The sequence below is a fragment of the Labrus mixtus genome, chromosome 8 (assembly GCF_963584025.1).
Source record: "Labrus mixtus chromosome 8, fLabMix1.1, whole genome shotgun sequence".
NCBI classification, from domain to species: Eukaryota; Metazoa; Chordata; class Actinopteri; order Labriformes; family Labridae; genus Labrus; species Labrus mixtus.
The window spans coordinates 14,578,550-14,606,431 of record NC_083619.1 but is presented as its reverse complement, the minus strand read 5'-3'; the positions used below and the strand labels follow the sequence as shown (position 1 = coordinate 14,606,431).

Genomic DNA, 27,882 nt, shown 5'->3' with positions numbered 1-27,882 from the left:
CCATCCACCAACATCACCATCCACTCCTTGCCGACAGCCCCTCTGCCAACTGACCAGCCTTACCACAGCAGCCCGACACACCACCAGGCCCAAGCAGCATCTCACCCACCCTGCCTTTAACCTTCGCCTTCAACCCTCTAAGCCTCCACTCGGTCCTCAGTGTCCTTAACCTACGTGTTGCAGGCCACACCCAGACTATCACCTTTGTTGCCTGCTTCACTGCATCTAACCAGAGGACTGTGTTCTTCATCTTTTGCCTCCTGGGCTTTTGAATGTTGCAGAAGAGAATCGCTCAGCAAGAGAAAAATTCAAACCAAGAGTGAATTCATTGTAAGGCGGAGTCATCTCCAGGATATAAACATTTCCTCTTTGGTTGACTGTTATAGGATATATTTCCAACATTTACAGCCAAACATAACTTTGCAACATTTCAATTTGGAAAAGGACCCCTCCCAATCAATAGGAACTTTTCGATTTAAATATTTAATTTCAACATATCATCACAGGCTATAACAACAGATAAACAAACAAATACCTTAAGGTTGTGGATTAAAACCTTAGAGGTTCTTTATTCTCCCTCGAACAGATTTCACTTCGGAATACCTTTCGCCAGCTTGTTGCCATGGCAATGAACATGGCACATATTCGTGACACAAAGTGGCTGACACTCGAGGTATGCAGGGAGTTCCAGAGGGGCACTTGCTCTCGCTCAGACCAGGAGTGCAAGTTCGCTCATCCGGCCAAGAGCTGTCAGATCGACAATGGACGGGTCATCGCTTGCTTTGACTCACTCAAGGTAAGAAACGAGAGGCAGGTGTGTGAACAGGAAGTCTAGGGGTCACATCTTGGAAAAAAAAATGATAAGCCGCTGATAAGAGAACAAGCACATTCAGTCTGACAAGCGAGACAAGAGAGAGGAAATTTAGCTGGTTCTAAACTTGAATCAGGAGTTATCCACAGCGTACATCATGCTCGAGAGCACTGTCTGGACACAGCATGTGCTCTCCTTGGTCCCACCTATTTCTGGTCAGCTGACTGCAACATGTGATCAAGAGTACTGAGAGGAGGGAAAGGAGGGGGTTGTAGCTTTTTAGATTCAGGAAGCAGAAGTCAGGCATTGGTAACACTGCACTGTGGAACAGGCTGAAGTGTTTTGACGAGTTTTTGCTGCACTATTTTTATACCAGGAATCATTCGCGTTTCGGAACGATTACACTGTAGATAAACACTGTGGCATGTATCCATTACTTCAGCGCTGTCCTTCTAGAAGGGATAAACACTGCTGTGTGCCAGCTTTTGTAAAGGAAACACAGATTAATAGGCCATCACATGTACAAACTCATATGGATGCCCTGAGCACAACATGTTCCAACAGTTAGACAGAAACAAGGTGATAGCGTCATCGTGTAGATCTTAGTCAGACAAACCACTTCCTGTATAAAGGCCCTGGGGGCAGTTAGAGGGGGTTTGTGTCTGTGTGTATGGTTGTTTCTATATGGGTATACTGTACTTGCAAAGTCGAGGGGCTGATTTGGGTCAACGTTTGCGTTCATTTTAATATTTTAGGTAGAAAAGCAAACATATTTTCTTTCGTTCTCATTCTCTTCATTCTCTCTCTCTGTCTCTTTCACAATCGGTCTTTTTATCGGAGCACATGATCTCTAGAGATGGGCGGACCCCAATCCAAAGTTTCCAGCATTGACACACACACACACACACACACACACACACACACACACACACAGGTTCGGCTGCGTGTGTTTTTCACTTCTGTTTGTATTCTGCCCCTGCAGACATTGGTGACTCGTGGTCATTGGCAGTGTTCAAGCGGGGCAGGGTTAGGATGAGGACAGCGTGTGTGAGTCGACTCACAGAACAGTGTTTATGGCCAGATGTGGACAGAGGAACATTGTCTCAAGCCCAAGCTGAAGTCTTCCCAAGTTTCCTCACACTGCGCTAGTGCCTGTCCATGTGTGTGTGTGTGCTAAATCTAATCACTGTTATGACATATTGACTCTTTTTAAGTTTTTTTTACTGTCAATCCTATTCTGGAAGAGGCCCAAATCTTTTCTTAATTCTCCTCAACTTTTATTGAAAAACTCCCAGGGTCAAACAAACAAATCTTCAGGTTAATGAACTTCTTAGGAGGGTAAGTCAAAGCTGAGAAAAAAAACATTACGCAGTTTACAGACACACAAGTTCACGTGATCATGTGTTTTCAGTAAATAATCCGGATACACTGTCTGATTGTTTACAACTTGTGATACATCGTGTGAATGCCTTTAGTGCTTATACCTGTCCCTGCAGGTACTGTTTAAGGGATGTTGCCTTATTTTCAGATACCAGAAATTAATTGGGGACAACATTTGGGCCAAAACTGCAAAATGGTGTCCTAAAATGTAAAAAAACTGGAATCCCTGTAGAAATATAATAGCTCTAAATACATAGTGGACATGAAGACATTTAGACAATACAGTAGTGCTTTTATTTAGATGCTGAATGATCTCAATACGTAAAGTGGTGTTTAATTGTCTTTCTGAGGTAAAGGTCATCTGGCAAATATATGTAGGCTTTTTGTAGGAACCAAGGGGCCTATTTTAGTAGATTGGACTCATTTTCCACTAGGACTCCCTGTATTAATGGAGATGGTTGATACTTTTTTTAACTGTTTGCCCCATTTTTCCACTGGTAATGAAAAACAGAGCAGGTCTCTAAAACCCACAGTGGAAACAGCAGGAGGAAGCTAGAGGGGGTGAGAGAGAGAGAGAGAAAACATTTAAGAGGATGGAGGACAAGAAGCAAAGGCTGTTGTTCCCTTAGTGCAAATACAGCTTGGAAACACTGTAATACCTTAAATAATAACCGAATGAAAGAGAAACATTCGATTGGAAAGGCTTTCTTTCTCACACAGGCCTCAAAACCCACATGCTGTCAAATCACATCCAACTTTACTTTCGCCTTTTCACCTTCAAGTGTTTTAAATAGTACAATTTATCAATTTAGCTGTCTTACGTGAACTGACTTTGCTCTCAATTACACGTCTTTCACCCCTTAGACCCCCTCACTACACACACACACACACACACACACACACACACACACACTCTGCACCCTCTTGAACACATGTGCACACACTCTCTGCCCATGAGGGAGGATCGGCCTTCTTCTTGAGAGGTGTATAATTAGACCAGGTCTCACATGATCACCAGTGCATAGTTGAGGGGGTCACACCCAAACCCAAGCGTTTTTCCAACAGCCACACACTCTCTTTCCCTCTCTCTCTCTCTCTCTCTTTCACTCTCTCTCTCTCTTGCTCTCTTTTTTTGGCCTCCTTTTCACATGGTCCACACACACACACACACACACACACACACACACACACACACACACACAGACACAGACACACAGACATAGCCTCATACAAAAACATGTGCCTGCAAAAACCACACTTGTAGAGTCTACGTTGAGGGAATTAGAGCAGGGAATATCATTTTAAGTTTGATTGCAATTTTTCATGGGAAGCTGTTCATGACAGTAATCAAATGTGGATGAGATACCCTCAAGATAATCAATCAGAACAACCCTGCCACAGAATTGAAGCTAAGTTGTTGTTGTGTGCAGTTGTCCATACACGTCCATTACACGTGTATGTGGGAGTGTTCGCTAGCCTTAAACTTGGCCTTATCCTCAGAGTGGAGCCTTTTCTGTTGCCTGTGTATCTGCTCCGTGCAGCACAGACAGCTAAGCTATGTCAAAGGGGGGTAAATATTTGGAGAAGGATAATGACTGCCAGAACTCCCTGATTTAAAATAAGCTTTGCAACTTTGTCTGTTAATGATAAATCACTGAGCAGACAAGTTAGGAATGATACACTGACACTAAATCTGTAAGATTAATACCTCGACCTAAATATTTAGATCTGCTTAAATACAAACCTAAACAGGATACCTGAGGAGACAGGTGGAAATGTAGCATGTGCTCCTCTGAGCTTCACTGTTTCTGACTTTAAAAAAAACTAAGACTAAGAAGGAGTGTTCAAAATGACCATAATATGTCTAGGAAGTAACCTACGTTTAACTAAAGTAGTTGTAATCACTTGTGTTGCTTCACCACAGCCCTCTTATCAGATTGGAGTAAAGTCAGATCAGGTTTCAGAAGACGTTGAGCTAATGCCTGCCTCATTAGTTTACACTGTAATAAGTCTGAAATAATAGTCTCACAGTTAATAAAACTGCAACACCAGCCCCGGCCACACAGAGGTAAACGTCCCGCTCATTTCAAATACTGTACCCTCCTACATGTAACTAATGCAAGCCTATTCTAGTTCACTCCTCCTTCACTTGTTGTCCTCGTCTCCGTTGCTTGTTTCCATTCTCCTCCCATCTTGGTTCTGCTCCCTGTACTTGATGTCCCGCTCAGTCTGGTTTTCGCCTCATTTACTTCAGGCCACACCCATCCCTGGACAGGATGGTTCACATTACACCCTGGTAGACCCTCACACATTGACACACACACTTATACAAACGTAAGTAAACAATGGAATTATTGGGGGCCGCAGAGCTATGACCTTGTTTGAACTCGAAAGCAGCAGCAAGTCTTTGTTTACACCCAACAGGTCGTAAAAAAAGAAGAGTTGTCTCTGTCTACCATAGAGAACAGTTTATACTACATGCTAAGCTGTATGCAGCTTAGACCTTGTACTTTGTCTACCTGCCAGTCCTGACACACCCACTGTCATCATGTCTGAGTTCTGAGTAAGAGACTAAATGTGTGTGTGCATGAGTGTGTTTGTGTTATATCTGTAATAGTAGCACTGTGCAGCAGGTTTCTTTGTGTTACCAGACTGTTCTAAGCCAAGATTACATTCCTGCAGAGCAGAGGGCGGGTAAAATACCTCTTATATATCCCTCTCAGTCTCTATCTCTCTTACTCTTTCACTGTCTGTATCTCTATCTTTCTCTCCTCTCATTTTGCGGACCATATTTTGACGCCATGTTTATCTGTAGTGGGAGCATGGAGCAGTCAAGTTGAACGCACACAAACACACACACACACAGATTGTGGGGTGGTTGGGCAGACAGACATGTGGGGTAAATATTAGCAGCGTTGCTAGTCGACAGTGTTTTTTATGATTTCAAACAAATCATCAAGCCAATCTCTGGGCAGTAAAAGCAACAAGACGACATGCTCTTTCTCTCTCTCTCTCTCTCTCTCTATCTCTGTGTGTGTGTGTGTAGACATATGGTTGTTAGCTCAGAAGGCTAATGTGTGTTTGATAATGCTGCAACACACACTGCACAGTACATTAAAAGACGCACCGCTCATAGACATGTGCAGGCAGTCATTCTTTGGCCATTGAAGAATTTGTGAAAACTAAAGCTGGAACAGTGCTTTTTTTAAATTTAGCTTAGCATAGCTTTATTTTGAATCCTTTCTTATGCTGTTACAATTTGATTCTTTTGTGCGACAGTGTTTATTGTTACAGAAAAAATGCTCACTTTTCTTACACATTTTATAAACCTGAAATTGTTCAACTAAACTTTGAACTTTAACAGATCGAAACCTTACTCAGTGGCCGTCTAAACCGATCTGTGCAACGTTGAGACACAATTCGAATGTCGTGTTTATTTGCACAGACGGGCGTGTTGAACCCAGAGTCTCTCGTAGACGTGTGATCCTCGCAGACTTTTTGGCAAAGACAGCAAGCCAAAAAACACACATCTAGAAGGAAGTGAAATTGGCCACCTATCCACAGAGTGATGATCTAATACAAGGACAAACTTTTCTCCTCTGTACATGGGGCACGCAAACTAACCACTAGTCCACCGGCGTCCCCTCTGCGTTAGTCTTTGATCAGTATTCTGCAGTGTTGCTTAAATCAGAAAGACTGGGTTTCTCTTCCTCTGCAGTCGATGCATGGAATCTTCCTCCTAATTGGATTTTTAATGGGATATCTTCTCTCCTTTAAATTACCACGGCTAGGATTCAGCGATCCACATGATTTAGCTTTTACTAGAGGAGGACTGTTCATATCACATTGTCGCCTGTTTGGCTGTGCTCAGTCTTTTTCGTAGCTGATTAAAACGGCCAGGTTTCTCTGGATAACAGCTGAGTCACATCCAAGGGCTTTAATACCAATAAGTGGGATCTTTTACGTCTCTGTCTCCCAGTGTTGATGGGTTTATTCGAACGTCTTTCTCACTTTCACGCTCGAGAGGTTTCTGGTTGGAGCAGTCTAATCCAGGTCCCACACACACTCAAGACACTGACAGACACAACCACACACAGTGAGATCCTTTGGTCTGCTGCTCGTTCCACGGTGTGTGTGCATCCTCGTCGGATCAGCGTGGCTGTGCGTCTTCTCTGTTAGCTTATGTGACGGAAGATCAGTGACAACAGCCTGTCTTTTCTTCTCAGTGTCAGCCGTCCCCGTCCCTCCATCACACTGAGCCCCTTTATATCACCACTGATACAATGATTACTTTTCTAGCCCCCCCCTCTCTCTCTCTCTCTCTCCTTCTCTCTCTCTGTCGCTCTTCCTTTCTCATTTTAATACAGACATACCATAAAAAATGACATTGCCTGAGGTTTTGTTTGCGTCACAAATTCCCAAATACTGACAGATCAAAGCCATAATCGTACACTTTTAGATTCATATATTCCTGTAGGATTTATAGCATAAAGTAAGCTAGCATTAATGTATTACAGCACAAGATCAAATGTTGTACAGACGCTAAAGAGATGATCTTGTTTTAAACCTAATGTAATTTCAGTCCTGTATGTGTCCTAGCTTTTTCTTATTACTACACATTCTTCTGTCTCTCTCATTGTTGTAAGCTTTTTTAATGCTCTTACGTGCAAACAATCTCATATTCAGTCAGTCAGCTCCGCCATTATCCTCCCATTAGACAGGTGAGAGAGGAGCTTGAGGGCACAGCTTCTCACTTAGACTCTCCGTCTCTCAGCACCTTTTCACGCTTGCCCCTCCCTCGCGCCAGCTGTTAGGTCCATCAGTCAAGTTCACCCAGCTCCTTATCTTTATGTTGATGCCAGAATGTGAAAGAGAAGCTGCATGGTGAGATGCCCGCTGGAGGTTGTGAAAGGCATGAGAATGTTAGGCAACAAGGAAACACATCCCTGATGGCTATCCATCTGTTTTTTCCCCTAGCTCGACTACTGCTATCTTGTTTTTTTTCTTCTTTTTAAACGAGCATTCCTTCTTATGCTTTCAGTGTCTGGGCCTGTCAATACCTGAGGTAGTGTTCTTGATTACTTTGGCTGCATTCACACTGCAGGTAAAAATGACCTGAATCCAACTTTTTTGCTTTTATGTGACTCAGATCTGGATTTTTTTAAGACAGTGTGAACAAAACAATTCATGGTATCTGATCTTTTTAAATCAGATTTGTGACACTTTCATATGTGGATTCCTACAGGAGTCTGATACAGGCCACATATTAGAAGTAATGTGAACAGCCCACCATCAAAGAATCAAAACTTGTATCACAAAATCAAAAGAATACAAACCTTAGTTTGACAAAATGTACACATTTGATTCAGTTTGGTTATGTTACATTCAGCTAAAAATGTCCTCACGAATGATGCCTCCACTTTTGCTGGTCCAGATATGTCATGTGCCCTTGTTTTTTGACCTGAAACAGTTGCACCACCTGAAGTCCAATTATCGTTAGACCTAATTAGGTTTGTTTGTCATGCACAAACTAGTCAAGTCTCTAATTACACTAATTATACTGCACTGCGTACTCCACACTGTGTATTACTAATACTGGCACCAGTTGCATTTTGATGTTTCTCTTTATATTAAAGGATAACTTAATGCATTTGATTTAGCATGACCTAAACAGCTTTGGTCCATAATCTTTTTTTTAAATGTAGCTCTGTTTTGTTAAATGTACTGATAAGAACTTTTTTTTAAATACATCTTAAAATTAGCATCTCTTGTTCAACTGGATAACTTTTGGTTGAGAATTTGTTGTAACCTTGGTAAAAGTATCCAATCACATTTAAGTTAGATCAAAATCAGAATAGCTGTCCTTTATTCAAATGGAAAGGAGAGTACATGTATGTTGTTAAAATACTTGTGTTGTCCTTTTAGAATAATTGAAAAGAATTAGATTCCATTTGATTTTTGTCCAGCTTTACTGTTGGACATCAACATATGATGAGAATTTGTGAAACGAGTAGAGTTCCTACTTTTCAAGAGACTATTTGTTTAAAAAAAAGATTTGGAGCAAACTCCCTTCCTAAATGCAAATAAGCGAGTGAGTGAGTGTGTGTGTGTGTGTGTGTGTGTGAGAGTGTGTGAAAGCATCCAGCCTGTGCCAGCGCCAAGGCTGGAGGAGATAATCGCACCCCTAAACAGGATTAGGCCAGTTGACAGTGGGATTAGAGCTGTGGATAGGATTACAGTTTGTGAGATCAGATTAGCATAATACATGCCAGATTGAATCTGTTAGTACTGCAAATAAAATCATCTGCCTGGTCGTTATTACACTGCCTTTGAAAGAAGAGGCTTTTTTTGGTGTGTTTCTTAAGACAAGGTGTCCCCAAACTAGGACATGAACACTGTGCACATAATGTTGGACGGGTATTGAGGATAGAAAGAGAGAGAACAAAGCGCCTGGTTCATGTAAAGTTTCATCAAATAGAAAAAAGCAGTGTCATACGTGTCAGTTTTTCTTGGCATTTGATATCTTAGGATGCAATGGAAAGCTGTGCTACTCTGATGAAAAAGAAAAACAATGTCATAAAGATGGAAAGACAACTTTTATGTCTTAGTCATATGATATGTCTATTTGTGTCACTTTTACTCCTTCGTATGCCATCACTATCCTTTATTTCTCCTTTTTCTATCTGTGTGAGTTTTTTACAACTGTGTGGGACTGTTATGGTGGCCTAATCCTTGCCTTTAAACATACTTTAATGATAGATCCTCCGTAAACATATAGTCCTGTGAACACCGGGGAACCATACACATTTGCTGATCATGATGTTGATGCAGCAACCATCTGAAATTCAAATCAAGATCACTAGATTACTCACCTTTTTAGGTTTCTAAATAGTTGATTTGGAGATTTTGCAGGCTTTGATCCTCAGCCCGTGAGGCGTTCATACTCTGAGAAAAGAGCACACCTCAGTCATTTCAGAAACAACGGCACAGTTATTGATGCCCCACCACGGTCTGGAGCCTTGTGATTTCTACTCAATGACTCATTTTCTCTCTGTGTCCCACTGGAAAGAGAGGCACTGTGATGATTAAATGAATGTTCCCAGGCCACCTCACGCTCTCACACTGCGAGGGACTGGATGGCTTTCATAAAGTGCTATGGCTCAAATCGATACCTGCGTGATTGCTCTGTTATTACTGATAATGAAAAGCACAGAAGTAACCTTGTTAGCTTTTACAAGCGAAGGAGCAACAAGTCTCTGAGCAGAGACTGTCGAGACAGACTTCTGCTGCAAATAAAGTCACATGAAAGTGTGTTTGTGTGGAATGAGATATCAAGATAGACGAGGGGGAGGGGAGGTGTCGTTATAAGAAAAAGGTCTGAGTCAAATAGGTCTAAGTTTGGATCCTGGGCTCTTGTGTACGTGACATCTGACCTGAGGCATTTCTGAGAACCAACACCCTCTCAAGTGTGAATAACTGGTTGCTGTGTGTGTCAGTCTGTTTGTGTCCTAGGGTTGTGTTGCTGCTACAGCCTCTAATGCACATCCTATTTTTTTCTTACCTGAGACGACTGGATCCCCAGCTCGAAAGATTTATTTTGTGTTTTCCAAAACTGTTACAACCCTCTCAAGTTTTCCATCAACACAAACGTGTTGTATTTATGTGGCTAACCTCATCGCTCTGTGTGTGGTCTGTGTTGTAGCCTCTAATCCCATTTCTCTCTGTTGTTGTTTTGTGAGGGTGGTGGTAATGCGTCACCGGGGGCATATTGCAACTATTATCATTGATTAACACTCCCTCTTTCATATCTCAATAAGCTGCACTGGTCACATCAACTCCCTGACCACAAAGCTGTGCTGCATGGATCACTGTGGACATTTAGCCCCACCAGGGAGATCTAGATGTAACCAATATCAGTGTGTGTGAATGTTTAGATACAGAAATGTGAACCCCTGCAACAAAAAAATGAAACATATGACTGCATAGAGCTCTGATATGCTGTTCACCCTTTTCAAAAACATAAATGCAAAATTGATTATGAATTAAGTACCAAAAAGTGGACTAAACCATAAAAACAATTATATATCATTAGCTTAATGCTAGAAAGTGTACCACAGATATAGTAAATTTATGATAGTAAACAGCGTGTTGTTCACCGACTTTTAAGAAATTTTCAGTTTGCATGCTCTGTGAACTGATCTGTACCTACTCAGCTTCTGACTCACTTATAAATGTTTAATCTCATATTCAACCCATATTCGAGCACACAGTAGACAAAGAGACCAACCACTGGGCCCGGCCCTCTGAGTCTCCGCTGCTCTCCGTCCAAACAAAGCTTCATTCACAGCGTGTGTGAGGAGAAAGGGCTTTCATCTCTGTGTATGTTTAGACAGAAGTCATTGGAACGCAGTGTAGAGAATAGAGCAGCGTCACACCAGAAAAGCCATCAGAACCAAGGCTCACGCCATAACATCACACCACATCGCCCCACGCACCCCCAGGACCCTCACCAAATAAAGGTGAAACATTCCTGTCTCGTGCCTTCCCTTAGATCTTTGGTGCATGCCAAGGGGTCCCAGAATGGGAACCGATTGATTATAACAAAGCAGCAGATTTGCCCCTTAAAAATTCAGGGCTTGATTAACATTATTAACGGGGCTGTAATCTGTTGAGCTTCAAAAGCATTGATTTACTATGTTTTGTTTGTCTCTAACCCATCAGCAAAAGCCAGGGTTTCTTCACCTTTCCTTCTGTATCACTCTTCACCCGTCACACAAACCCACATGTGAATTCACAACACCTCGCCGCCTGCATCATCTCTTCCCCTTTAAAGGATGGGATGCAGCCCCACCCTGCATTCTTTACACATTGGTTCATTGTTTGTTTAAATCCCACACAGTGACAAAGGCAAGGAGTGTGGATGAGAGTTAGAAGGGAGGGGGGGGCGATCAGGGTGGGACATGTTATTACAACTTATCCTCCATCAGACATGTACGGTAGCAGTAGGATTATTGTTTCCCTGTTTGGCCTGGAGTTTGGTAAGACTGATCTCACCAGGAGAAACACAACCCCTCCTCCACCACCTCCACCACCACCACCACCCCGCGTAATAATACAAAACACAATGTCGACTAACGTTACAAGAAGGCAGGGGAAGTTCAGCTGGCAGCAGGAGTGGGAAAAACAAGGCTCGCTTTGCTGGAGAGTTGGCAATACAACAACAGGACTTCGTATTGTATTTTTAAAGAAAGTTGGCTTGGTAGTATTTGGCTTCAGTTGAAACACTTGTAAAAAGAAGTTATTATAAGTTTATATTTTGTGATACATCACCTACAAATTGGTAATCTAAAGGCATGAAGAAAAGAAAATACTGAACTAAATACTTAATCTAGAATGCGCTACGATTTAAATCATTTACTGGATACTTATACAGTCAGTTTGCATTTCTTAAGAAGGGTGTTAAAAGTTGTTTTAATGGACAGAAAATAATGGTACTACTGTACATGTAAATGGCTGTCACAGGGGAATATTCAAAACTATATTCTAAGTCTTTAATTGATACTCCTTGAGAGTAGGACTTTGAGTATTAAAGTTACTGTTTTCCACAGTTCCATGTACTGCTCTGCAAAGCTTAGCGTCTGCGTGCCTGCTTCACCAAACAGGGTCCCTGCTGGCTGTTATCTGTTCTACACTCACTATCAAAAAGAACCTCATGCTACAAAAAAGTCTGGACTATCCTTTACGAATGTTTGGGTTTAGTGAGATGTTAAGTATCTCCTCCAGGTCTGAATCTTTGTTGACACGGCAGGTCAGAAATGTTAAAGATGGTATCACAGCACAGAAAAAAAGACCATGGCACAGAGAGGGCTACTCTTGCAAAAGTGGTTGCTCTCAGGTCTGGCCGCTTGTGTAGTATTTTCCGTAGTTTCTGAATATGCAAGCAAGAAGGTTCAAGGAATCACTTTGTTGTTGGAGCAGGAGTGTCTGGCTGCTTTGTTACCGTGGACACGGTCTCTAGCCGTGCCTCAAGGCCCCTTATGTCACAATAAAAGCCACGAACATGTAACTAAAAGAGTGTTGTCTTTCTCCTTCTCGTCACTGCCTGCATCTCCATTTCTCTCTCACCTCCCTCTCTGCATGTGATGACCCACACGAATCACTTCTTCTGCAAGTTCTACAATTTCCCTTACGCAGCTCTCACTATAGAGAGTTCTCTCTCTCTCTCTCTCTCTCTCTCTCTCTCTCTCTCTCTCTCTCTCTCTCTGAAGTTTCCTCTTCTGGGAGCCCATTTTTTATTCCAAATGTCTGCCAATAGTGGTTGATGGCTTTTTTCTGTTTGTTTTTCGCATGATATGACAAAATGGCATTTGAAGTAAGCCAAAGTCAAACCCTCATGTTGCTACCTCAAACATAACCTATCAAACTTAATACACATTTTCATACACCCCACCGTTAATCCAGGGGTCGACAGACAGGTTCATGTTGGGTGAACGCAACATGATCCCTCATGCCTTTGCTGCCCCCTCTGCACACACACACCCACACACACACACACACACACACACACACACACACACACACACACACACACACACACCTCTCAACACACCCTCATCCCCCCCCTTGCTGCATGCCATTGTCACTCTCTGAATGAGTGCTATTAAAACATGCTTTCAACTCCTCACACACGCACACGCACAGCACACTTTCCCCAAAACGAACACACACACACACACACACACACACACACACACACACACACACACACACACACACACACACACACACACACACACACACACACCTCTGAGTGTTGTCGGTGTCAGAATCTTTGAGAATGCCAGCTCAGTTTACGTTCAAACCTCCCCTCAGCATGAAGTTCTGTTGAATTTTCTTTTGATACCTAAATTCAATGACCTCTTAAGAAACATAAATAATTGTTTAATAAACAGTTTTTTTAATTCCATACATTACAAAAACAGACATTTTCCCTAGTGTTTATGTATAATTGATGATCTGAAGCTGTATCACATATTACTAATATGTATTCAATCTAGTTATGGTGCTTTAATTGCTGTATGTTTATCTGTTTGCTTGTGCTTTGATCATTAAATCAAACTTTAAAAAGTAGACCTAAACCTTCCTTCATACATCCACAGTTAGCTCTCTACATTAGATTGTATATGGAAACACTTTAAAATGTCTTTATTTATATTCATCCCCTTTATATTGAAGCAGTATCAGTGACATTGTAGAGAGGAAACATGGTTGTAATCCCCTTCGATCCTTTCTATAGTGTTGTCACTTTCCTGTTTGCAACACAATCTGCAAACATTTTAAAAGGAACCCCAAAGGGAACTTATGATAGCATTCTCAGACAAGTGGACAAGACAATATATCTTAAAAAAAGCCCCCTCTGCCATTTAAGTGTCCTTCCATCCCCTCCTTTCCCTGCACCTGTCTGGTGCTCTGGTGTCGCTGAAAGTGAAGGAGCTGGGGGAGGGGGGGGTGAAGTCATGACGGGGTACAGAGATGAATCCCAGTGGGGAAAGCTCTGTCAGCGAGGACAGAGCACAGTCCGCCAACGTCAGCTGTGCCAAAGGGCTGAAAGTAAATACACATCCTGCGTAAACTCTGGACTGGTCCGTGCGCGTTGAAGTGACGTCCTGCTGCCACCTGTTACAGGAGCATGACCCTACCGTGCATGCATCAGTGTGTGTGTGTGTGTGTGTGTGTGTGTGTGTCGTACTTCTCCTTAAACTACTCCTATCCAGACTCAGAGCTAGCAGCTACAAGGAATCTCTGTCTGAGATAATTATCGGAAGACTTTGACCTCCGGATGACTGCTGATACGATATATAAGGATCATATGAGCGGACAGTATTTATAGTGTTGGTTGAACATGTAGCTAAGCTGAACGTCTGGACAGCAACACCACAGTGTCAGTCATGACTTCTTGAGCGAAGCACACACACACACACACACACACACACACACAGAGAGACATGTCCCTGCTGGGAATGACAAAAATAGCAAGTTGTTAACAATTAGTGACTGAGCCCAGACCTAATGAGTGTCTGACATTGTGCTTGCTATAAACAAGGTAGCATGCTGTCATTGGGCGTATCCATCCATACCAGCCATGCACCGTTTTTGATGATATAATGTTTCACAAAAAAAAAAAATCATGTCTGTGCTGATGAAATTTTCACTGCTCAAAATGTTGTTTTTTCTGCTTTGAGTGATGACATAGACTGATGGAGTCATGTAAGTATTTTTTGTAGGTGTTTTTCTGGTCCAGAGGGACTTTGTAGCGTCTGCCAGATGGCAGAAACTGAAAGGAGGGATGGAGCCTTTGAGGTTCTGTTTCCAGGATATACCTAAAGGAACTTTACCCCAGTTGTTCTTACACGTATGAATTGCACAGATACCATTTCCTGTGTGATTTAGCCTGGCATACAGTCCATACATTAATCTGACTCTGTTTCTTTCTTCAGGGCCGTTGCTCCAGGGAGAACTGCAAGTACCTGCACCCTCCTGCCCACCTAAAGACCCAGCTTGAGATCAATGGCAGGAACAACCTGATCCAGCAGAAGAACATGGCCATGCTGGCCCAGCAGATGCAGCTTGCGAACGCTATGATGCCCGGCACGCAGCTACCACCTATGGTGAGAGGACACACACGTATGAACACACCACAGCTACAGTTAATGGTGAGATGGCATCCATGTGAAGGCTCACGCATATACAGCTCCCTCACTCTCAGTGCAGCACTTTGATCATTCTGATTTATCTCTCTGTCAGTCCCTCTCCTTTGTTATTCAAATAACTCCTACTTTATAGTTTACATGAACATTTTATCCACAGTTATTTCATCCCTCTAATTTTATTTTGTTTTTGTCCAGCCCATGTTCTCGGTTACACCAGGCCTGGCTACAAACGCCAGTGCGGCAGCAGCTGCAGCTGCTGCCTTTAATCCCTACCTGAGCCCTATGTCACCCGGCCTGATGCCCCAAGAGATCATGTCCAGCACCCCTGTCCTCATGGCCTCCAGCCCAACCATCAGCCAAGTCCCCAACGCTGCCGCTGCTGCAGCCCAGAAACTGCTGAGAACAGACAGACTCGAGGTAACTTACAGACTGAGAAATAAAGTTGTTTTTGGTGCATTATGTTGCATAGAATCAACACACTCCTCCCAAAGAAGTCCAGGAGACTTCTAATAAACTCGTGATGATTTTCTTTCTCAGTAGGAGGGGAGTAAAACATGATGGTAATGTGCCTGTAAACAAGACAAGTGTTGTAAACAGAGGTTTAACAAGCCACAAATAACAGAATTCTTCATTGGACTTACATAAACTGTTTATGAAAAGAGGTCATTTAAATATTAATAGCAAGTACCCTATGGAAAGTGAAAGCTAATTTAAAGAGGTAGATCAAAATAAAAACCGTCTGAAGTACATAAACTGTAATATAGTTTCAGGTCATGATGTAGAGTGCAGTCAAGAGTTAGTTTGTAATTAAATGTATACTGTTAATGCATCAACCCGCTCTTACTCTGCCTAGTTTAGTTCCAGTACACTTTGTACTTTTGTACAGCTCAAAATGGAATTAATCAAGCACAAGAGATTAGCCTGAACTTGTTGAATATCATTTTCAGTGGGAAGAGCGGTAATGATTTCCATAGCAGCAGTGATAGTAAAGCAGCATCAAATGAACACATTCTTTCCGGTCAAATTAAAAAAAAAAAAAAACTCTCACTGCTCAAAGCAAAACATTTGCTGCGGCAGCATTGCATTCTGGTCGTTCAAGGCTACTGTCAGCAGACAAATGACTGCATCTTCCTCCTCTACTGTGGCCGGTGCTGTTCAGCTTAGAAAGAAGTCTTTGTTCTCTGACTACATGAAACTGTGTTTTTGCTGCTGGAAATATCTGCAATATTTCAATACTTAATTTCCTTGTTGATTATTCTTTGGTGTATCTCACAAAAATAAAGAATAACATAAACACACAAAAAACCCATAAATGTTTAGCAGTTCATCAAAAAGTGGTTTTCAAAAGCCTTGTAGCAGAGCGTACATGTTGGGATTTTGTCTCCTCTTAAATAACATCAGGAGAGTGAACGGCTTTGTTTACTCAGAACAGGAGAGTGTAAAGCAGATAAGAAATTATATTAGTAAGTGATAGTAGTAGTGATAATAGTAATAATACATTTAATTTATGAAACACTTTACGTTTAGAACAAATCTCAAGTTCTTAAAAAACGGCATTAAAACATTTATGAACAAAACAGGTAAGAACAACAACACAATAGAAATAATAATAAAAACAGTTAAGAACAGTTCATTTACATTCATAAAAGGGTCATGTAGGGTCAGTGTGCCAGGTGAAGTCCTTACAATCAAAAGAAAACTGGAGAGAAATGTCTTCAGATTATCTTTGAGAATACCCATGTGCGCATGGTACCTCTTTTTTGAAAGAAGGTGCTGCCCTCTGGTGTCTCACATGTAGATTTTTTAAACATGCCGTGAGACTTCCACTGTGACAAACATGTAACAGTTCTTTATTGGGTTTATCGTGTTGGGTTAGTTGGGTAAAAAGTGAAATAGCTGTTCCAAAGCATCAAACTTTTTAGTGTAATATTTTTATAGGAAATTAATAGTTTTGTTTAAACGGGAAGAATGCCGTAGATATCTACAGACCTTATCTTTAGAGTGAAAGGCTGTTCAAAATGAGGAAGGCCTGGAAGCAAAGCATTTCATCTATTTATTAAACTGCAGGTCTTGTGCATTTTTAAGTGTAATGGATGTTTGAGCTACACACCCTTTGCAAAGTGAAAGTCAAAGCTCTATGAGTCTTACTTGATATGTTCTTAATCAGGACGCGAATACTCGAAGAAGAACGTCTTTGCTTGGAACTGTTGTTTGGCTACATGATTTGTTTGTAGGCAGCTACATTTTCTCATCATTTGTTTCGCTGTCATTTCATTTCCAGGTGTGTCGGGAATATCAGAGGGGCAACTGCTCTCGGGGGGAGAACGACTGTCGCTTTGCCCACCCATCGGACAGCACCATGATCGACAACAATGACAACACAGTCACCGTGTGCATGGACTACATCAAGGGTCGCTGCTCCCGGGAAAAGTGCAAGTACTTCCATCCGCCAGCCCACCTACAAGCCAAAATTAAGGCTACCCAGCACCAGGTGAACCAGGCCACAGCCGCCGCGGCCATGGTGAGCAGTCTGTACACGCAAGGTCACACTCAGTCACACACACGACACAAAATGAGTTTTTGTATTCAAGGGCTCTCTTCATTTAAAATCAGGCAATAAGAAATATTCAATTTCTGTGTTTGTGAAGTGTCTCATCTTTCTGGAAGCTTTTTTTTTTCCAGTTCTGCTTTTACAAGGTCAAATTTCAAAGGTCAGCTAGTTGGTTTAGGTCCAATCTGCTCCCAACCAGATGATATGAATAAAGGAATCAGACAATAGTACATTATCATTGGCATTTCTGTTTATAGATTGTCTGTTCCTTTTACATGTCATCAAAGACCACAAACAGAGAGCTAGTTCCCCCCTCTCTATATCTCTCTCTTTCTGATGGCCTGGTCTTGTTTGTCACACCTTTGTTTCTGTGCTTCCTCTCTATTACTTCTCTTCCTCTTGACATTATTAAAAAAAAGGATTCATTGCGCTTTCAGTCCTGTCTCTCAGTAACAGCACCTTTGAATAATAGTGCAGCCACACAGTGTTTCCTACATGCTCTTATTGAAGAAGCCAGGCAGTGAAGCGTTGTATGTGACACTGACTATGATGTGCACAGTGAAACAGAAACCTGTGAATTATTCTTTCGGATAATTTTCCTGTTGAATTTGATCAGTGAGACTCGCTTTACAGCAATGATCGTGTAATATTCTCATCACTATATTCATCCATGGTTTTGTGACGGTGACTAATGTAGATGGTAGTTATCATTGATGATTGTTTAACTGTCCAGCAGTAGAGCTAGTGTTCACACTGTGCATGCCTTAGTCCTGTTTTCCCCTTGTATATTGCATTCCAATGATTTGTTTTTTTATTTGTTTTTGTTTTTTCTCACCTATACCCAAACTGCACTGCTGCCCCCATGATGCACCTCTGCTTGCTGGTTTATGTTAATGCGCTTGAACCCCATTGGCCCATTGCCATCATGTGCTCGCTGCCTGCTAATTAAGACTCAGTCGGCTGTCAAATCACTGAAGCGACCCCTCGACGCAACCTTTGACCTGGTACTATGACCTTTCACCTTTTAGCTTGGCATGTGGCTTTGTTGTAGAGCAGTATGTTTAACCAAAGATACCTCGCTATTTTTGTTTGTCGTTGTCTCAGTGCAATGTCTGTCTTTTCCTCCTGTTGATCTGTCATTATTACTGCCTGTGATCAAATGATTGTGGCTCTCTGAATTTAGGTTCATCCAACACCAAACGGTTATCTTCATGTGCAAGTTCTAGGGCTGTCAAACGATTAAAATTTATGATTGTGATTAATCACTGAATTTCAATAGTTAATCGCGATTAATAACATTTTTAATCCCCTGTTTGAAATGACATTATTTTGCATTTAAAAATAAAAACTGTTAGTCTCTGATTTTTAATTTTTGTACTGTATTCAGGTGTGAGTACTTGACTTGCTGTTTGAATTCAACCCTGCTTTTATTTTGAAATAAAGTGAGGACCTTCTGGTAAGTTGAAGGTTAACCACGGGAAAAGGAACTTGTTACGAATCAGAAACTAAATGTAAACAGCGAAGCACAGTGTTAAAGTGCAATGTTTGATGTCATGAGGTCGTTATAACTTCTGAGTCATTTGAGCTGTCTGAGAGTTTTTAAAGTGAAATGAGAAGTTGTTCTTTTCCATCACTGCGACTACAGGGAGACACTGCGGAGGCTTATCCACTGTGCTCCTAAAGGGACAAAACAGCATGCCATTAATTTGCGACAAGAAAAAGTGCATTCATTTCAAAGCCTTAATTAATTGCGATTAACTAGTTAATGCTGACAGCCCTTTTTCAAACACAAATTCAAATGTGGAATTTTGTTTCAAGGAGCCGCAATCAGTTCATCACCTATAGCCTATTTAACAAAAGTCAGCGAGGGCTAGGGAAGTAGAGCTTCTTTAACGGTGCCATGGCTTCAGTCTTACGTCCAAGTCAGTGGTCAGTGTTGTGGAGCAGCTCAATCAAATGTGTGCATGTCTCTGTTACTAGTGCATGTCAGATAATGGATAAAGGTGGGGCCAAGAGGAACAGTCTTTAAATCCATACACGAGTGATCCCACCATAACAGATGATTACAGTTCAAATGATTGTTCACTCCATCATCAAATCTTTTCACGGATATTCAGACCTCAAGGATGGCCTCATGCAAGGACTTAATGAACTCACAGAGAATTTTGTTGTTGTAATTATTGATGCCTGAAAAATACTTTTCGATGACCCTCCTTCTGTCCCTTGGCGTGAGACCATTTTTGACTCTTGTCTGAGAGTGAACCATCACTTAAACATGGCTTACATAGTTTATCATGGAGCTAGCAGTGCAGCCTCCCTCTCTCTGTGCTTCCTACCTGTTCCACCTTTTGTTAGCAACAGCATTATTGTTTTAATAGTTAATGCTTGCATATGCCTTTAGTCAGCCCTAAGAGTACAAAGTTAATGATCCAATCAGCGTCTTGTTATAATGATGTATATATGAATGCTTGTTAGCCAGTCGCTCCAGTAAGCACCATGCTCCTGCTTGTGTAGTACTTGTGTCAGACTGCTGCTTGCTTGCTACTGATGATATGATGATGTTGTTGTTGTTGTTGTTGTATACACAAGGATGTTCTTATGCTGTTTCTGTGTCCTCTAACGTATGTACTTTTTTTGTTTTCTTTCCCGTTTTTTGCCTCTTTCCAACACACCCTCTCTCTCTCTCTCTCTCTCTCTCCACGCACCTCTCTCTCTTTCTTTTTCTATCTCTGTTTATTTTCTTTCTCACTGCCCCCCCCCACCCCCTCTGTCTGGCTGGGCAGGGCATCGCCCCTAGTGTCATGGCTCCCATGCCAAAGCGGGCAGCCATGGAGAAGGCAAACGGAGCCTCTGCCATGTTTAACACCGGCATGCTCCAGTACCAACAGGCCCTGGCCAACATGCAGTTTCAGCAGCAGGCTGCTTTCCTCCCATCAGGTAGGAATCCCAAAGAAAGCATCACTAGAGCTCTGAACACCCGGCGGAGGCAAGGATCAGCCTAACATGGCTCCTGCTTGGCTTGGGTGAAGCGACGTGGTAGATAGCAGCACAGAGCAGCTCCGGTGTGGATTATTCATAGAAGAAACTTACTAGGAACTAGAATAAAACCTTAAGATTTCATGTAAAGCCAGTGAGGTAGAACATTCATATGCTGTATAAAAGCTAAAAATGCTTCAACAAATGTACGCATTGTGCTTTGTATGGCATTGCATGGCCACTAGGAGTAAGGATGGGTTCAATTGTCTGTCTTTCACTAATTGCCTTAATATGAGTACATAACCCCTTTTGTAAGGACCTCAGGAAAAGGAGTTGTTACTGCGGTAATAACTAATGGGCATCCAACCTTAATCAATCAATCAATAAATAGTTACCTGCTCAATCTAAAACAGTGTTTCTCAAAGTGAGGGTACTTTAGAGAACTGCAGATGGGGACTTAAGAGTTTTAAACATGAATTAAAAAAAATGCATTATTTCTAACATAGTTATTTATTAGTAGTTTGACATTTTTTAGAATAAACACATTTTTCATCAAATATTGATATATTCAATGCAAGACATTTCTTTTCAACTGTCACAGGAAACGCAATCATGTAAAGTTTATACTTGGTCGCCTCGTTTTTTTTTTTTTACATTTGAGCGTTTATAGTATTGACCTGCTGAATGAATGTTACAGCAGAACATCTGAAAAGTCAGAGTGAAAAACACAGCATACAAAATACCAGAAGTGTGGGGTGCTGATGGCCTAGCGGTAAGGTCGCAAACCCCTTGTACGGAAGCGTTAGTACTCGAAGCGGGCAAACCTGTGTCCAAGTCCGACCTGCGGCTCCTTTTCTGCATGTCATTGCCCACTCTCTCCTTCACGATCCACTGTCCTCTTTGAATAAGGGATAAAAATAAATCCCTAAATAAATCAAAATACAACTTAATACCATCAGTGTGAGGTGGAATAAGATTTAAAGCTGGTCAGAAACCCTCCTCAGGCTTTGTGTGTTAAAGCAAAAGTTGTTAAGTAAGCAAAGTACTGATGGCTAATGATGTGTTGTCTCTTTTTATATGCCTATTTTCTACCAAATATATTATTCTCTGGTTCGAGGGTGTCTGGCTGCAAAAGGAAATATAACAGGAGGTAAAACAGTTTGAGAACCACTGGTCTATCCCCTGCAGGCTGAATGAGGAAGGCATGGATGTTTGTAAGAAAAAGAACAGAACTGCCTAACTTGTAACAAGTTACATGTTTGTCAAATGAAAGTGTCCTTGGTGTGATCACTCATATTACCACTGCTGGGGCTTTGGCTTGGGCTGGGAGGAAGGGGCCCCCGGGTGGTTATGGTTCTTTACAGTACGCCTCAGATTGGCAGCAAGCTGCAAAGTCTGGCTTCTTTACATCTGCTGTTCTCCTCACTTCTGTCTAGAGTGTGTATAAAATATGGTAATTGTTACAATCACAGTCGCACTAACACTCTTGTTGTAGTACACGTGTATATGCATTGCTCTTGAGACAAAAGTTCAGATTCACACTCTGATTTGATTCATCAAGATTGCTTTATGATGCGTTCACCACTTCGCCGTTTATTCCAATCACTGATGACTGTGTCCAAGAGATATTAACCTTTCTTCCCACCTTATCTCTCCCCTCACTCTAACGAAAACCTTGTGATGGGCCTGTTTTGATTTCTCTCCCCTATCCAATCCACTTCCTGTTGCACTGCATGATGGGCAGGCTCAATATTGTGCATGACACCTGCAGCCGGCGTTGGTAGGTTCCAGCTTTCCTTCTTCAGTTACCTGTTACCTCATGTCTGTGACTCACACCCCATCCAAAATACAATCCTGAAATGTACTGTCTTGTACCCCAAAAGACTCATTTTGATTTGATCATGTTGTGTGTATACATTTTCTGAAATATTAGAGCATAGGCAAGAGTCAACAGACAGAAAAACAAATTTTATGACATTTAAATGTTCTATATGAGCTCTATGCCAGCTGTTATTTTTCATAGTATTAATGTGAAAGACCTTGATTATGTCTGTATCTCTATGTACACCTACTGTATATCACTTGACCACTCTTGTGCTCATACTCGTTCTTAACTTGGCTTTTGGCTGAACTTACCTGACACCCACTAAAACCTTTTAAAACACAGAGGGAGTTCAATTATAACCTTCTTCTTGTCTTCTCTGCCTTAATGAGTCGTATTTTTGGAACTTTCAAAAATGAAGCTCTTATCTGGTGTTTACCAAGAGAGTACTAAGTTGATATTTTACTACTTACAATAGTGAGTCAGTGCTTCTGCTGCTGCGTTACTGTGTCACATCAAGTTCTCAAATCACAAGACCTCTTATCTGTGACGGCAGAGAGAAGAAAGGGATCCAGTTAAATCGAATTCACCCTCCTCCTCCCTCTCTTCTCCTCCTCCTTCCCTCATTTGCCTGTTGTATGTATGTGGCTACACTGCACCTCTGTGAATTTTTGCTTACATGATTTTCCCTCCAAAAAAAGTTCCCATGATGCACGGTGGTAATCCAGCCACTGTGTCTGCAGCCACCTCATCTGCCACAAGCGTTCCCTTTGCAACCGCCTCCACCAATCAGGTTTGCACCTCTACCGCCTCACCCTGTCTCTCGCTCTCTCTCTCTCTCTCTCTCTCTCTGTCTCTCTCTCTGTCTCTCTCTCTCTCTCTCTCTCTCTCTCTCTATCTATCGATCACTCTAAATGCACATGGAGGATCTGGGAATGCTTGTGTCTTACAGCTAGGCGTGGGTTGGGTTAGAGGCAGTACTCCTTCTTGTTGGCCTACACAAGAGTCCAACATGTGTACACATATTAATGATATCAAAAGTTCTGAGGCAATGTCCTTCATTTTACCTATAAACAATGTTCACATGTCTCCCAGTTTATCTTATCACACTGTATTGCATTTAATGTTTGTCCTCATTGTAACCTCGATTCTTGTCCTTTCCCATTTTGAGGACTCTTCCTTATCAAAGTTGACTACCAACGAATACATGCAATTGGTATGTATGAGGTAGTTGTTGTTTTTTTACATTTTAAAAAGAGCCATTTGCACAGCTTGTGCCACAGTCGCTATCTGTGCCCTTTCGTGCTTGGCTTTTCATTTACATTTTTCTTTTTTCGCTGCTGCTTCCAGCACCTAAAGCATAGCTGTTACAAAGTCGAACACATTCATGATTCAAATCAGGGAAAGGTTTTTAAAACAGACTGAATGAAGATGTGCTACATTCTGATTTCATTTCTGTCCAATGTAATTTGTCAGCTACATTGCATAGTGTCATAATGCCAGTGAAGAAACATCTGATAGGATGAAGCGTCATGTTAACCGTCAAGATCCAGGGCCAGTTCTCATTTTATTGTTGTGTGCAGGTCAACAACATGGAGGACTTAGATTTGCATGGGGGAGTCACCTCACTGACAGTTTCCCGTTGACCCCCTCATCTCTCCTTTCCTATCAAGCCCCCTCTCCCCCTCCCTGCTGTCCAGGAGTGTCTGTTAATTCTTATTGACATCTCACATTGGAATGAAACTTTAGCTATGATGCTTTTCTACCTTGTCATCTACGCTTTTTCATTGATTAACTCATCTTAATATGAACAGATGTTGCTGCATTGTGATTTTGCTGTCGGCTAACTTCCACTTTTAGTATTCTCAGTTTGGGATTATCTCTTTGATCTCTTGGTCTGTTTTTTTTTATTTCCCACAGATTCCAATAATATCTGCAGATCATCTGAGTAGTCACAAGTATTTGACTCAAATGTAGTTCCTCTCAAGAACAGTGAGTTCCTTTTTCAATCCTCACATTCTCTCTATTCATTACAAAGTCGATGTTATGTGCATCCATTTAGCTCTGGTTTAAGGTCGTGCACATAAAACACAACTTGTAACAGTCATTTCTGTCTCTCTCTCTCTCTCTCTCTGTAGCATCATTTACTCACTTTACTTATTACTTACTAAATGTGAAATCGGTTATATCTTTCAGATCAAGCGAATGTGTGCTGGCACCGTCCAAGCCAAAAGAGTTCAGCCTTTATGTACATAACCTTCAGAATGTCAAGCAGCGGGGCGAAGAGAAGGGTCTGCCATCTCTGGTCTCATCACACGAGTCAACATCAAGGGTGCAACACGTGATTGGTGCCATCTTCCCGCATAGACACATTTTTTTAGTCAAATTCAACGTCCAGCCGAGAGAGGAGGATATCTTGGTGCCGCGGTCAGTGTGTGAAACATTACACCTCTGTCTCTGACTAAAACAAAGCACTCAATTAGTTCTAAATTATTCTCATCACTGCATGCACAGAGGGTCAAGAGCGTGGTTGCACAAAGCAACATCCAGTGCTGGTACGTTAGTAGACCAAGATTTTTCTTTCCCTTTTTTTTTTTTTTATTCGTTCTGCTTTATTATTATTATTTTAATTGATAGCCATATTTCATAGTTTACATGTGAAATGCAAACATGCACCTTGAATTTGAATACAAAAGTGAAAGGCACAACGATTTAAACAGGAATTTTGTTGGCCAAAAGAATTAGGCATGTACAGTATTGTGTTTTTACGGCTACTAGTGAAACTAGATGTTGAAATGAGGGTCTTGGACATATGAATGTTCTGGTTAAACCAACATACCTGTGTACCTTGAAAGCACAGCCAGGCTAGCTTTTTTTTTTTCTCCTCACCTTATCATGTGCCATCAAGGCCATACAGCTAAAACCAGAGTGTTATCTCAGCAGTGTTATTTGTTTACCGAAGGTTCAAGTTTTGTATGGCTCTTTTTGTAATGTTTTGTTTCAGAATCTCCATTGTGAGTGTTTTTTTTTGTTTTTTTTTACTCTTTTACTTTGTTTCTCTAATCAATCAGTTTTAGAAGTGGGTTTTTGTGCCTTTTTTTTAATGTTTTTTTTCTTTTAAATCAAAAATGGAGGGTTTTTCTAAAGTTTGTCATACCTCTTTTCAGAGAGTAGTGTTGTTCATGCTTGTTGGGATTAAGAAGTCCATTGACTCTAAAGCCTGGTAGAGGGTGTAGCTTCGATTGACTGTGTGTTCCCCCTCTTTTAAAGAGGAGTAACTCTCGAACTGTGTCTCCAAGAAGCACTGTTGAGCATTGCGTTGATGGGAATTTTAAAACAACAGACCCAAAGGTCTATTAGGTCATTTTAACCACGTGTGCACTTGACTGATTGTTTGTCTGCTCACCCCGTTTGAATTTCACAAGCCATCCTCAGTGAACTTTTACTTTTGAGGAGATACAACACTTTCTCTGTGTGTATTTCATTCACCTGTAGATCTGACGACAGAAACCAAAGCACACTTTTTCTCCCAGTCGTGTTCACGAATGATTACAGCAGCATCTCTCAAAAGGCTGAAACAATTAAGGAAACATGTTTATCATCTTCATTCATTTGCCCGTTTTATGATCACTTATTGTTTCTGTTTTCATAAAGGTGTGTAGTATGTCTTTACCGATTGTAACATACCTAACAAAGCCTTAGATTACAATTAATGGGCCTTAGCCCAATCAATGTACTTTCAATCACCATGCAGGTAAAGAACACCAATGATGTTTTATAGTTCTCTCACATGCCGCATATGATCTTTTTTGATCTTCTATCGATGTTAAAGTAACAATTACTCTCTTAAATTTCATGTGTTATGTACTACTTAGGATTTGAGTCGATTTGAGGTATGTAGTTGTAGATTTTTTTTTTCTTTATTTTTTGCCTTACTATATATTACTTGACAACAATGATATAGCCGTTGTAGATTTTGAGGTAGTATGACATTCATAACTTTTTCAAACCATATAAATGATAATGTGTTGAGTCAGTTTGAAATATTCACATTATTCATATAGCTGGATGTCTTTTTTCAGTTAATGTTACATTATCAGTTAATTTTGTTGATAAAGAGTTTTGTTTTTGATACAAGGAATAAGATCAATTCATTTGGTGCCACAGCAGCATCTCTGAGTAGACAAAAAAAAACAACAACTAATGTTTTAACCAACTTAAGGTTTCCTTGATCATGTTTTAAAATATATTGTATTATATTATAAATTTGCCATGTTTTAGAGTAAAAATTATTTTCTACTGTATCCATTTCAAGAAGATATGTACTTTTGTTTGAATATTTCTTAAGTTTGCCCTGAATGTCAGGCCAAAACGAGCAGTGAGATTGACGGGTGTTTGGATGTGAGATTAGGAGCGAGAAAGCAGATACTTCTCCGGATATGAGGAGTACCAAATGCTGCAGACATGAGTTCTAACCTAAAGGACGAAGGTTGACTTTTTGCACTTCTGTATATAGTCAAATGAACAGAGAAAAAAATGTGTATCATATTGAGATATTATTTTGAATAAAAAAAGATCTATAATTATAAGGAATTTTGCTAGATTAATTTAAAATTCTTAAATTAGAAGACCAGCTAAAAAAAAAATTGCTTGCAAAGAAGGGCACTAGTTTCTTGGCCAATGCATTCAGAGAAAGCTATATGCGCTTTTTGACTTTCTTTATTTTTTCAGAGGCTAGTTTTGCCAGGGAATGTTGCAGGGAAGTATATATCCCTGTGTCATGCTTACTCCATCCCTCTTGTAGGATCACACATCCAGTGAAGTCCATTTAGCATTTGTTGGACTTGGTCATGCAGTATTGCTGCTCCCATGGTACAGATGATACATTCAACTATCAAAGTTTATATTCTATTATAGTTTGATTTGACTGCATGTTAAAGTACAGTACTGCATAGATATGTAAAGAAAGATAAACACATTCAGAATACAAAATACACAGTAATATGTTTATTTTTTATCAAGTATACGTACAGTAGATAACATCCACAGTGGGGAGAAATAATACTTCAGAAACAAGTCATCTTACTCTTGTGTGAAAAGATCATTTTCCAAGCAATCATTTTATTTAAACAGAGATCAAATATTAGCACTCATCCACCCCGGATACTTTCTCATAGACAGATAATAACAGTCGACTCTGACTCACAGGAATATGTTGTTGCTATCATATCTGTGCTCTCAGCAGGAGAAGGCTCAACACACCAAATGCTTGTTTGGCAAACTTAGTCTTTTCAAATGAATGTAACAAGTCACCGTTCAACGTGTTTGTGACTCGAGGCTGCTGTTAAGTCGCTACAGAACCAAAGCACCATTTTTTTCTCCAAACCAGATGTTCAGTCATATGCCGACTGTAACCGAGGTTTTTCTTCCCTGCTGAGGGCACACGAACGCTTTGACTGCTTTTCACTTGTAAGTGCAACCACCAGTTATGTATTTGCTAACAGTTGCCACACAATAATGTACTATTCTGACTTCAGATTTGTTTATGCACATTTTATTGTTGCCATAATTGACTCTTGCTGTATGGATGAAAAAAAATCTGAATAAAACAATATTTGATTTGCTCATGCAA

At 40.9% G+C, this 27,882-nt stretch overlaps 1 protein-coding gene across 20 annotated transcripts; it reads left to right on the top strand.

The window, feature by feature from the left end:
- Window positions 1–622: 622 nt before the first annotated feature.
- On the top strand, window positions 623–27,882 carry mbnl1 (muscleblind-like splicing regulator 1). 20 transcript variants are annotated; one of them, XR_009674016.1, is made up of 11 exons: window positions 623–796; window positions 14,689–14,904; window positions 15,097–15,318; window positions 17,183–17,422; window positions 18,403–18,456; window positions 20,236–20,389; window positions 22,173–22,208; window positions 22,952–23,043; window positions 23,440–23,477; window positions 24,171–24,242; window positions 24,447–27,882. XR_009674016.1 is itself a non-coding variant. In XM_061044575.1 (11 exons), exons 1-10 carry the CDS (start codon window positions 623–625, stop codon window positions 24,225–24,227), a joined length of 1,245 nt encoding a protein of 414 aa, XP_060900558.1. In that variant the 3' UTR covers window positions 24,228–24,242; window positions 24,447–27,882. The 20 variants fall into 20 exon arrangements, 18 of the variants coding, with proteins under 18 accessions (XP_060900558.1, XP_060900555.1, XP_060900554.1 ...); XR_009674015.1 differs by having other exon boundaries at window positions 23,422–23,477; XM_061044575.1 differs by having other exon boundaries at window positions 14,689–14,859; window positions 23,422–23,466.

Bases quoted from the DNA above. Each gene is read 5' to 3' on its own strand.
- mbnl1 (XM_061044571.1), top strand. From the start codon at position 623: ATGGCAATGAACATGGCACATATTCGTGACACAAAGTGGCTGACACTC. The intron at 15,319-17,182 runs GTAACTTACAGA...TTTCATTTCCAG, and splicing joins TGAGAACAGACAGACTCGAG to GTGTGTCGGGAATATCAGAG. The intron at 23,044-23,421 runs GTTTGCACCTCT...TCCCATTTTGAG, and splicing joins CAACCGCCTCCACCAATCAG to GACTCTTCCTTATCAAAGTT.